Source organism: Mytilus galloprovincialis, chromosome 4 (assembly GCF_965363235.1).
Source record: "Mytilus galloprovincialis chromosome 4, xbMytGall1.hap1.1, whole genome shotgun sequence".
Taxonomy (NCBI): domain Eukaryota; kingdom Metazoa; phylum Mollusca; class Bivalvia; order Mytilida; family Mytilidae; genus Mytilus; species Mytilus galloprovincialis.
In genome coordinates, this window is record NC_134841.1 from 103,970,171 (window position 1) to 103,983,237 (window position 13,067).

A 13,067-nucleotide genomic window follows, 5' to 3' on the forward strand; every position below is an offset into this window, starting at 1 on the left:
ACTTAGAAATGGAAAGTTCACAATTGGAAAGCTGAAATCATCTCTTTTGTCGTAAAGTTTTGTTTTCAACCGACCCTCATTGTCAATTTCTAGATGTAAGTCAAGATATGAAGCCGACTTAACTGTATCTGTAGTATCCTTTATCTCCAATTCGATGGGATAGATGCGATAGTCACCAAATTTTGAATTGTTTAGTGAAAGAACGTCATCTATATAGCGGAAAGTAGAGTTAAAGGATATTGCTAACTTCTTATCTTTCTTCCTAAGCAGTTCCTGCATGAAGTCAGACTCATAATAATAAAGAAACAAGTCGGCAAGTAGAGGGGCACAGTTTGTTCCCATTGGGATGCCGACAGTCTGTTGAAGAACACGTCCTCCGAACTTTACAAATATGTTGTCAATCAAGAAATCAAGCATCTTGATAATATCGGTTTCAGAGAATTTTTTGTTTGAATCAGAGTGATTCTTTACAAAGTATGATTTATCCCTCCCCAAGACAAGATACTTGTATCTACGTTGGCCATTCCTTTTTATGAAGCAAAGTAATACCAACTCTTTCAATTTGTCTTTTAGTTTGGAATGTGGAATACTTGTATAAAGAGTAGAAAAGTCAAATGAAAGAGAGTTAGATTGTATGTACTCTAAAAGATCTTTGGAATTTTTAAGTATCCACATCTGATTCACGCCACCTCTAGAATAGGCAGTTTCACAATAACTTTGAAGCTTGTCTTTGATTGCTGATAAAATAGATGTTAATAATTTAGAAAGAGGATTCGTGGAGCACTTGGAAGACCCAGCAATATACCGTTGTTTGTAAGGACACTTATGTAGTTTAGGTATCCAATACAGTGATGGAAGATCCAGTTCTTCATCTTTGGTTGAAATACCAAAGGAAAAAAGAACAGACCTATGATTATCCAGGATTTCCTCTTTGGTAAGTGTCGTGAGGGTATATGTTGAGGTTCCAAGTGAATTGTCTATACCTAATTCGTTTATCAAGCAATTAATGTAGTAACTTTTACAGACAAACTTTCTAAATTATTAACATCTATTTTATCAACAATCAAAGCCTGGCTCCAAAGTTATTGTGAAACTGCCTATTCTAGAGGTGGTGTGAATGAGATGTGGATACTAAAAAAAATCCAAAGATCTTTTAGGGTACGTTCAATCTAACACTCTCTCATCTTGCAATAGTATTAAACATTTGACTTTTTCCTACACTTTACACAAGTATTCCCCATTCCGAACTAAAAAAATTACCTGGGGTAGGGATACATCCTACTTTGTTAAGATTCACTCTGATTCAAACAAAAATTCTCTGAAACTGACATTATCAAGATTCAAGATTCTTGATTGGCAACATATTATTTACGTTTGGAGGACGTGTTTTTCAACAGACTGTCGGAATTCCAATGGGAACCATTTATGGCCCTCTTCTTGCCCACTTGTTTCTTTATTATTATGAGGCTGACTTCATACAGGAACTTCTTAGGTGAAAGATAAGAAGTAAGCAATATCATTTAACTTTACGTTCCGCTATATAGATGTTATTCACTCACTAAATAATACAAAATTTGGTGACAATGTTGAACGAATCTATCCCATCGAACTAGAGATAAAGGATACTACAGATACAGTTAAGTCGACCTCATATCTTGACTTTGATCTAGAAATTGACAATGAGGGTCGGTTGAAAACAAAACTTTACGACAAAAGTGATGATTTCAGCTTCTCAATTGTGAACCTGCCATTTCTAAGTAGCAACATTCCAGCAGCACTTGCATATATATCTCCCAATTGATACGATATTCCCGCGCTTGCATTTCCTATAATCATTTTCTTGATGGAGAATTGCTGCTCACAAGGAAGCTATTAAACCAAAAGTTCCAATTGGTGAAGCTGAAATCATCCCTTCGCAAATTTTACGGATGCCATTACGTATTGGATGACCGTTATAGAATGACCCTTTCTCAGATGATATGGAATATGTTACTTATGTTGTAACTACAATACCCTTCCATTTTCACGATTGTAACCTACCGAATTAGACTTTTTACCGAATATGTAATAAAATAAGCAGCACGACGGGTGCCACATGTGAAGCAGGATCTGCTTACCATTCCAGAGCACCAGAGATCACCCCTAGTTTTTGGTGGGGTTTGTGTTGCTTTGTCTTTTGTTTTTCCCGAGCCTGCGACTGTTGTCGCAGAAAGCTCGACATAGGGATAGTGATCCGGCGGCGGCGGCGGCGTTGTTAGATCACTTCTTAAAAGCTTTATATTTTAGAAAATGGATGACCTGGATGCTTCATACTTTGTATATGGATGCCTCATCTTACAAAGTTTCCGTCAGTCGCATGTCCAATGTCCTTGACCTTATTTTATTGTTTCAGTGACCACTTGAAAAAAAAGATTTTTTGTAATGTTAAATTCTCTCTTATTATAAGTAATAGGATAATTATATTTGGTATGTGCGTACCTTGCAAGGTCCTAATGCCTGTCAGACAGTTTTCACTTGACCTCGACCTCATTTCATGGATCAGTGAACAAGGTGAAGTTTTGGTGGTCAAGTCCATATCTAAGATTCTATAAGCAATATGTCTAGTATATAAGTTGTATGGATGCACTGTAAGGTGTACATGTCCAACTGACAGGTGTCATCTGACCTTGACCTCATTTTCATGGTTCAGTGGTTATAGTTGAGTTTTTGTATTTTGGTCTTTTTTTCTAATACTATATGCAATAGGTCAACTATATTTGGTGTATGGGAATATTTTATGACCTATATGTTAGTCGTGCAGGTTTTATTTGTCAACTATATTTGGTGTATGGAATGTTTGTAAGGTGTACATGTCTAGCTGACAGGTGTCATCTGACCTTGATCTCATTTTCATGGTTCAGTGGTCAAAGTTAAGTTTTTGAGTTTTGGTCTTTTTTTCTAATACTAAATGCAATAGGTCAACAATATTGGTGTATGGAAATATTTTATGATCTACATGTCAGTCGTGCAGGTTTTATTTGACCTTGACCTCATTTTCACGGTTCATTGCTCAGTGTTAAGTTTTTTATGTGGTTTGGTCTGTTTTTCTTAAACTATAAGTAATAGATCAACTATATTTGTTGTATGGAAGAATTGTTAGCTGTACATGTCTGCCTGGCATGGTTCATCTGACCTTGACCTCGTTTTCTTGGTTCAAAGGTCAATGTTTTCTTTTCTTGGTTTATGTTTAGTTTATATGTGACGGTTGTAATAAAGCTTTATGTTTATGACTATCAACATAATATCAATGATTAGTAAAAAAGGCGAGACATTTCAGTGTGTGCACTCTTGTCATGTTTTCTGTACTATTATTTGTCTGTTTGTCTTTTTATTTTTAGCCATGGCGTTGTCAGTTTATTTTCAATCTAAGAGTTTGACTGTCCCTCTGGTATCTTTCGTCCCTCTTTTTCAAAATATGTAGAATATTTAGGTCATATTGATATAAAATTAAAGCTGAATGATTGATCTTTTAGAACACTTTTTGATATGGCAGTTGTCATCTAAAATGTAGTTTTATGTATGTTTCATTGACCTTTGTTGTTTTGTTGCACTTCAGTGTTCTGTTAGTTCGTTGTTTTCCTTTTATATTTTGATGTTTTTCCCTCAGTTTTAGTTGTAAGCAGGTTGTTTTCTCACAATCGATGTATGACTTTTGAACAGCGGTACACTAATGTTGCCTTTATATGACTTATAATTTCGTATAATACAAAAATCGAAGTTCTGGGAACCAGTTCTCTCATATGTCATTAAAGTTATGTTGATTTTTTCAGTACAAGACACCATAAAGTGTTGCTTAACTTAACTTCAGTTCTAACCGAGTCACATTTAACATCACACCAAATCAGATATTGCTTAATTGTACTCCTCCTGTATATACATGAAATAGTTGTCACTGGATAACAATAATCTACATAAGACGTATGGGAAAACATTTTTTTAATTCTAAACTCAAAACCAAAGTGTAAAAAATACCAATATTCTGTAACTAACTATAAATTTAATTAAAGGATAAAATATTGATCACATGTTTATTATGGTGGTTTAATTTGTGATATATCTATTTGAACAACTTTAAGTTAATATCTTAATTTTATTAAAAAAAGAAAGAAATACTTGAGCTCAGCTAAGTTAATTTTAAATTTAAAACAAAAAATGGAGGATAATACAAAGGGCCTTTTAAAATGTTCATCTTTGAACCAAAAAATAGGAAAAACATGTCATCAAAACAAACGAACTCTAGTTCTACTATCACATTGATAAACAAAGGTTCACTTTAATATGATACGAATTTTAACTTTATCATAAATGATTAAAAATAGTCACATTAAGTACTTTCATGGATCTATTTCAAGTCCTGTTACGCCTACTAAAACAAGTACATAAAGTACATAATAGGCTCTAAAGTAGGCAATGTTACCCCTTTGTGGACATTCTCCTTTATAAAGTACATTGTCACAGACAAATGACATTGATAAACAATTGTGAAAACTACAATATCAGTAAATATAAACAAATACAAAATATAAAATACATAATGTAAAAAAACAACAAACATCACACATTAACATAATCATTAACAAGAGGCTTAACCACCAATCCACATTGGGATTTCAGACATTTTGTAATACTTATGTTGTAATCAATCTTATTTCATTCAAAGTAGCACAAAAATATATTTATGATACTAAATTATAATAATTAAATTGTTCTCTCAATAAAAAAATAAAACACTTTTTCTAAACAATTGTCAATCATTATCAATTATTTGGTAGAACAACTATTAACTTCATACATGGAAAATATGTCAATTATGAATGAATTAATAATAATTAATAATAATTAAGCCTGCCATCATGATAATATTTTATCACAAAAACTCTTAACTCTAATGTCTTTCATTAAACATCTTGATATTTTCTATAAACATCTAGTTATTAAAAATGAACATTTCAGTTTTTCCAAAACTTAAAAAAAGTACAAATATAGCGGATTCAGTCTGAGTAAGGAGAAATCACACATATCAGCTATATATGAGTACATCATTGGAGGCAAATTTTGAAAGGAAATATATATAAGACTATTCAGGATAACTATTAAACTGGTCTTGTAAATTTGTCTTATTTATGTGCTCATAATTATATAATAAGCAAATCTATGATTTTGGAAATGGATATTAATCATGTTATGTCCATTTCTCTAAGAAAAACAAAAGTAAGGTTGCGTCCTACAATGTTTGAAAACAACATTTATCAAATACACTAAGCTTGGCAGCCCTCTTACATGCAACCGAATTAAAACAATGATCGTATAATCCAAACAAAATAAGTATTTATCATTCCTACAAATAAGATTTGTTATTTCAGTGAATTATCAAAGTTTTTGTTAAATGGAATCATCAGATTTGTCTCCAAACATCAAGTTATACCCAAATACAAAATAAACAGGTGGGAGAGCTAAAACAAGATATACATTCATAAAAAGGTCAAGCATTATTATACATAAAAGCAAAACAATATTTAAACTAGTTACATCATATCATCAACTGTGCTGACAATAATTTCTGCCCATTTTATTGTTTCTGTAGCATCTTCATGACTGTACAAATCTGATGGTGTATTTGGATAAAACACAGGTCTTGGATATCTCATTTTAGAGTAGTCCCCAATACATCGCTCTAACTCCTCAGCAGCTTGCTTCAATGTTGGATTTTTCAAACAAACTGATGTTATCAAAGAATGGTAGTTGCTGACTCGTTTAGCATCTTCACATACATGGATTGCCTTTAAAGCTTTTTCTGCTGCCTAGAATATGATAATTTTATTAATACACATACTTCAATAATTAAACGAACTCCTACTAGAATCAAAATACAGTATTTTTGGTAAAAGTTGTGTCATCTAGAAATTGACAATGAGGGTCGGTTTAAAACAAAACTTTACGACAAAAGAGATGATTTCAGCTTTCCAATTGTGAACTTTCCATTTCTAAGTAGCAACATTCCAGCAGCACCTGCATACGGGGTATATATCTCCCAATTGATACGACATTCCCGTGCTTGCATTTCCTATCACGATTTTCTTGATAGAGGGTTACTGCTCACAAGGAAGCTATTAAACCAAGAGTTCCAAATGGTGAAGTTGAAATCATCCCTTCGTAAATTTTACGGACGCCATCACGAGTTGGTTGACCGTTATGGAATAACCGTTTCACAAATGATATCGGATATGTTCCTTACGTCGTAACTACAATCCCCTTCCCTTTCATGAATGTGACCTACCGAATTAGACTATTTACCGGATTTGTAATCACATAAGCAACACGACGGGTGCCACATGTGGAGCAGGATCTGCTTACCCTTCCGGAGCACCTGAGATCACCCCTAGTTTTTGGTGGGGTTCGTGTTGTTTTATTCTTTAGTTTTCTAAGTTGTGTCATGTGTACTATTGTTTTTCTGGTTGTCTTTTTCATTTTTAGCCATGGCGTTGTCAGTTTGTTTTAGATTTATGAGTTTGACTGTCCCTTTGGTATCTTTCGTCCCTCTTGAAGCACAGCTGGCTAATGAAGGAATTGTCTAGCTATAATTCAAATATAGTAGACATCTCAAAATATTTAACACGGAAAAGTCCAACATTATACATTCTTTATCTGAATGAATTAATTGACAATAAAGTTATCAAATCACAAGATATAAGTGCAAGTCATGAGAATAGATATCTCAAATTAGGCCAAATAATCTTAAAATAAATATGTTGTTGTGAAGTACAAATTTTCAAATATACCACAAATTATCAAAGAGAGGGTTTATGTAACAGTTTTCGGTTTTGGTGTGTATTGAACTAATTCAGAATTAAACTCAAAGAAACTTTGCGGGAATATCATTTTTTAACTTATGTTGAAAACGATATTGGTGTCTAAGAAATTAAACCACTCTATACAAGTGCCAAAAACGTATTCCAAGAGTAGCACCAACTAACTAGAAGGATACTACTAAATTCCACAACTGTCCAAATATCATCATAGTTGCCAAAAGGAATGAATACAGCAATATTTACCTGCTGGCTAATCACGCACACCCAGTTAAATGACTGTTCTGTTGCTGTGTTCAGTAGTAATCTAGCAGTAGCAATATCGTTCTTTGCCTGTTTCAACCAAACTCTTCCCATCTGAGGTTGTGGATCTGGGTGATATTCATTACTATTACTAGGATGGTGTCCAGTGTAATGATAATTAGTATTGCTAGCATTTCTTTGACTGTGACTGTGTCTGTGTCGTACCCTATCCGCAAATCCGTTTACGTCAAATGTATAGCACTGCTCTCTTGTGGGTTCATGTGGTTCTCTTGTGGGTGCATGTGCTGCTGCTCTAGCCTTACTTACATGATCGTTCCAAGTATCATTATATGCTTGCCAATTTCCCCCAGATGAATTGCCTCTTCTTTCCCTGTATTGTGGAATGATTGAAATGTCCATCTCGTCGGAATTCAAACGTTTTGCAAAATCAATTATATGTTTTGTTATCTCACAACAAAATTCGGAATCTTCATTTTTATCTGGATGCCATTGAAGAAGTAATCGTCTGTAGACCTTTTTAAACTTGTCTTGTCCTAATCTCCATGCATCAACAAGTGTCTCCTCGATCTGTTGTTTTATTTTATCCTTAGTCCCAATATTGTACCCTGCATGCCCATCTGTATGAAGTTCTAATCCCGTCTCTAGATTCTTCTTTCTTTCTATCTGATAAAGTAAGTATGAATAAACTTCTTTAGTTTGTCCTTCTCCAACATCAACTTTATACAATGGGAATTGGCCATCCATTAACTGTTCTATAATTTTTACATAAATGTACATTCTGGCTATGTCCTTACTATCTACATCATCGTCTATATTGTCGAATATTTCATGAACAGCATAATCTCCAGGTGAGAATTTAACCAGGTCCTGTACTAATGAATCAAGACAATCAAGTGGAACAGGGGTACCAGGTAATGGAATCCATGATGTATTTACAGGCTTGAAATCTAATGCAACAGCTTGAAAATCATCTAACAATTGTTCCATCTCTTCAAAATTGTTATCATAATGCAACAAAACAGTTTGTAATTTGTCTGATTCTACTTGATCCATACACAATCTTACTATTACTTTTACAACATGACGTAGTATTTTTTTAAGCCATGCACTCATTTCCAACTTAGATTTTTCCACATACACAATATTTTCAGCCCTCTTATGATAAACTATTCTGTCTTCGACACTTGATGCTATTTGTTCGTTTCTGTAGACTAAAACTGTTTTAACATCTTGGAGGGTAACAATTCTAACTGATGTTACACTTGAGGATACTTTCTCTAAAAGGTCTTCAATGTCTTTTTTACTTTTGGTTTTGTTCTTTGTTTTTACTAGCCTTTTTATAGCATATACAAATAATTCACTGGTGAGAAAAGATTGTAATGTTTCAGCAACTTCCCACGGAACAGTGTTTTGATCTGTGAGAAGTTCTTCTCTAACAACTGAGCTTAACCATTTTAGCTGCATGGAAGCTGGAAGCAATGACAGGCAACGGTCTACATTTAATCCAATATCTTTGAAAAGATCCATTTGTTTAAGAAACTTAATCTTACGTTGATTTTTAAGTCGGTTTTGAAATGGCCAAGGTCTATCAACATAAACAAGTTCACAAGATGGGAAAAGTTTATCTTCGCTACTTAACAGATAGAACACAGATTCTTCAACTTGTGGTGTATTAGGTAGACGATGAAGCACTGAAAGAACACCACGAACAGCGGATTCTGTACATTCCAATTCTCTTGCAACTAGTGTTTTCTCACCTGCTTCCTCTCTGATACTAGATAGAACTCGAAAGTAATGGTCCAAATCTGCATGGTCTTTACCCCCAAGTGTTCTGAATATTGGAAAATATTTCCCGTAGGTTTCAGATCCTACAAGCAAATATGGGGGTATTTCAGAGTTTTTTCCCTCCTTTAAGATTACATTTCTAACTTTCATAAATGTGTCGTGTTCCACAATGTGTATAAAAGGAGTTTCTGCAAGCTGTGGTTTCATCTGTTCTATTGTTTTTATTGGTAAAGCCTCGATATAATCATAAATGCTGGTCATTAAATCTTTGACGAACATTGTTTTGTCACTTTGCAATCTTTTCTGAAGTGAATAACACACCTTGTGAACATGTGAAATAAAAGTATTTATCTCCGGTTCTTTTTGGATCAGCAAACCTTCTAATAATACAGAGTTTGGTGGGCTTGCATAAAGAGGCAAAATGTTTTGCATTGTCCAAGCAAGTCTGAAGTGCCTATTAGGAAGAGATCCACTGAAAGCTATAAGTTTGTTGGCTGAAAGCTGAGGGCTTATTGTAGAACAATAAAATGGCACTACAAATGCCTTGATAAACTGAATTTCTCTTATTCTTCTCAGGAACTCCATATCCTTGGCAAGCTTCTGCTGAGAAAACAAATGTTTAACAAGTTCAACTGACTGACTTTCAGATAATTCTGTTGGACCTTGATTCTGTATATGGCATGCAAATTCTAAGAATTGTACTTTAGTCAATTCTAGTTTCATTCCAGCAAATTCCATAAATCTTTTCCATGATAAGCTGTTAAATGGGTGTGGTGGCAATTCGGATGGCTTGCAAAGACTTGAAAAGACTTTGTGATGTGGACTAAAGTATTCACATGCCTTCTTCAGAATATCACTATTTGTGGTTGGAATAAAATGCAAATTTCTCAAAGCTTCCATAAGATTATCATTTCTAATAAGTTTATCGCTGATAAAACTCAAATGTGAAAGATGTAAATTCCTTGGCAAAATTTCAAAATTTGGCAGAACAAACATCCTGTAAAACTCTATTAATTTGTGCTCATCCTGTAGTATCTCACAAACCCTAAACTTTAGGACTCTATACATTTCTACATGTAAGGCATTGTGCTTCAATAGAAGAGTGTTAGAATGATTTGATAGTTCTGCCAAACCATCAAGTACAATGTTGCTATAATCAATGTCAACAACCAAAACACGAAAGCCTTCAACACTCACTATTTCGCCAAAAATTGATGTAAATATCGTCAGCTGTTTGAGATTATCTCTGACAATTGATCCAATCTTGCTAACATTTGTAGCTAAGTAAGTAACAAGTCTATTACATTCATTCTGATCTAACTGAGCATTAGTAAAAACATTTTTGTGGAACACTAAACACTTAGCAAGTTTGTCTGGTTGCTGTTTAGATGCTACAATTTCACCGGCATGTTTTGAAAATTTGTTGTATGATGACAAACTTGGTATTGACAGCTTTTTCAGTACTGAAACAATGTTCATGTCTTCTATCAACTGCTGACCAAAGCTGTTATAATTTACAACTGTATATGCTAAATTGAAAGAAATAAGAGCTAGCTTTTCTTGATACCATAATACCGGGAAAAGACACCAGTTACTAAGCTCTGATATTGAAGGTATGGTCTTCAAAAAATCCCAAAACATAACCATCCATGCATCATTTGGGAGAGATGTCTGTGAGCTATCCCATGGCAAAGGCCCATGTTGCTGGTAATACTGTTGATCTACTGAATGAAGAAGCTCTGAACAAAAGTTTTCTACATCAAGACACTTAAAGAACTGTTTAAATTTGCATAAAATAACTACCAACCTATTATGAACAAACATGGAGCTCGATGAAGGGAGCAAGTTACAGAACTCTGACATGATAGTTGTGTTGGGTGAAAAACAAACCAACTGTTCAGAGTTGTTTACCATCAATGGAAGTCCTTCAAACTCTGAACATTCAATTCCCAACTTCAAACAAAACTGAAGGAAAAATGAAAGTCTTTCCACTGACTTAAATATAGATTCTTTGAGTGGAATGTTTACACTACTGATCCTACATTTATCTATGTTTCCAGTGTTCCATGACCTGTAAAAGGTGACTACTAGTCCTGATGATGTATCTGCATGTTCACATGTTAAAGCATCTGCAACTGCACACTTCAAATCAGATACAGAATTTCCACTGGACAACTTTTCATCTGGAAATGCTTTACAAATACTTCTAAAAATCCATAGTGGTATGCATATCAACTTCATTCCTGAATCCACTAAGATCTGTCTGACTTCAATTTCCTGCTTTTGAAGAACGTTTTTTGATTTGTAATCCTGTTCATCTAGTTGATAAAAAGAGGCCAAATTATCAAAACAAGCTCTAAATGTATGACCTTCTGTCTCTAAAGGAATCCAGTCTATTTCGTCTTGCTCAAGTTCTCCTGGTAGGTTACACAAGGACATCTTCTGTTCAGAATTTGTGAACTTTGGGTATATTGGAAATATATGTAATGCTCTTTTGTGTATGTCTTCATAAATACAATTTACAAGCTCTTTCCAATAGGTTCCTGTGACATTATCGTGGTCGGGGAAACTGGTAAAGAAAATTTTCAATATATCAATGTTTTTGAAATTATTCAACAGGTTTGGAAGAACTTCTTTTGAATATTCTAAGCAGCTTGCATAAGAAAATGCCACATTTTGCCGTAGTAGCAAATTGTTCCATTTGGTTCTATTGTCATCTATATGTGTGGCGGAAGTACCTCCGAAAAGTCCATTCCTATTTGCATGAACAGAAAAATGACCATTTATATGAACTGGAAGCCCTGTTCTAATAGGCAATGGCAAAAAGCAGAAAGCATTCCCATCCTGACTTTCTGGAATGTATGTCAACGGTAACCCTCTTTGATTATCTTCAATTTTCTTTCCAACTTTCATTGCTGTACCCCCTCTTGGTAAGAATCCTAACTCTCCACTCGAAGCAGCTGTCAAAATAGATTCAGCTACTGCATCTCCTTCTTTGAACCCAAAGGCTTGGACAATAAGCCAGGTGTCAGATTTTTTTTTATTGTCCTCTACAGTTGCTGTATATCTTACTTCCTTTAGGCTTATCTGGTTTAATGTTTTGTCTTTTGACTTGATCATTTTTGATTCTGTTTTTACATAAGATGAAAATTCTTTGACATTTTCAATGTCTGAATCTGACACAGACAAGCAAACACTAAACGTATCTGACAGCTCAGTGCAGTTTTCTTTAATGTAAGAAATGCTGATCTTTTTAATGTTCGACAGGAACAATAGACTTGTCTTCATTTGCGACTTCATTTTTTCTAATAAAGTGTTCATATCCCTCTCCGAAAATGATTTCGAGCTAATTTCAGACTTTCTTGCCATTTCAAGAGTACGAAGAGGTAGACGAAACCATGTCCCAGTATTAGCTTTGACTACATCCTGTAAATACCCTTTGTAGACGTCTCCATACTTTGACTGAAATCTGTCAAGTTTAAGTCTCATTCCAGGACTGTCAGGTTGGGCAACATTTAGGTATGAACAATGTGGATCAAATACACAGAATGTTCCACCATCTGGAGTGTCCTGTCCACGACTTAAGAAGGAGGGTACATCAGTCAAATGATATACAGCATTGAACCCTACTCCAAATTGTCCAGTTTTAGAAGGATCTTCAGATTTACTTCCCTCTCCTAAGTCTTGAATACCTGTAATAAAAATATAACGTCTAGTACAAAACAAGAGCATATTCTGCTAACCTGACATCTATGAAAACCTTTGAATTTGCTCTTTAATAAAGACCAATGCAAAACAGATATGTTTTTAACTAACTATATATTCATAGACAGATTAATGTGTTACTTATTTGTAGTTCTAATTTCGTTTTCACTTTACGTTAATTTCTATGTTTCTATTACAGTTGCTGCAAAACTGCAAGCAAAAGTCAAACATGACATTGTGTAAACATTATCTTTCAACGGAAAATACTCCCAAAAGTGGTCAATTAGTGATTTCTACTATGTTGAATTTTCTGTATATCTTATTCTTTTAAGGATTCATTAGACATTAACATTTACTGACTTATTTGTAGATCACATTTTGCTGAACATTTGTGCTCTATTACAGCTTTTGATATAAAGCCAGATAAAAGTTTACATATAAATAAATCCGTTCATCTGTATCAAAGGT

The 13,067-nt window shown here is 34.1% G+C and overlaps 1 protein-coding gene across 1 annotated transcript in view; it reads right to left on the reverse strand.

Annotated features, from left to right (window-relative positions):
* Positions 1 to 3,960: 3,960 nt before the first annotated feature.
* Positions 3,961 to 13,067, reverse strand: part of LOC143073714 (sacsin-like) — a 30,278-nt gene continuing 21,171 nt past the window's right edge. The window contains exons 8-9 of the mRNA XM_076249476.1: positions 7,092 to 12,586; positions 3,961 to 5,840 (exon numbers count right to left, since the gene is read on the reverse strand). Coding sequence (XP_076105591.1) covers positions 5,565 to 5,840; positions 7,092 to 12,586 — 5,771 coding nt within the window. The 3' untranslated portion in view covers positions 3,961 to 5,564. The remainder of the gene's footprint in view (positions 5,841 to 7,091; positions 12,587 to 13,067) is intronic.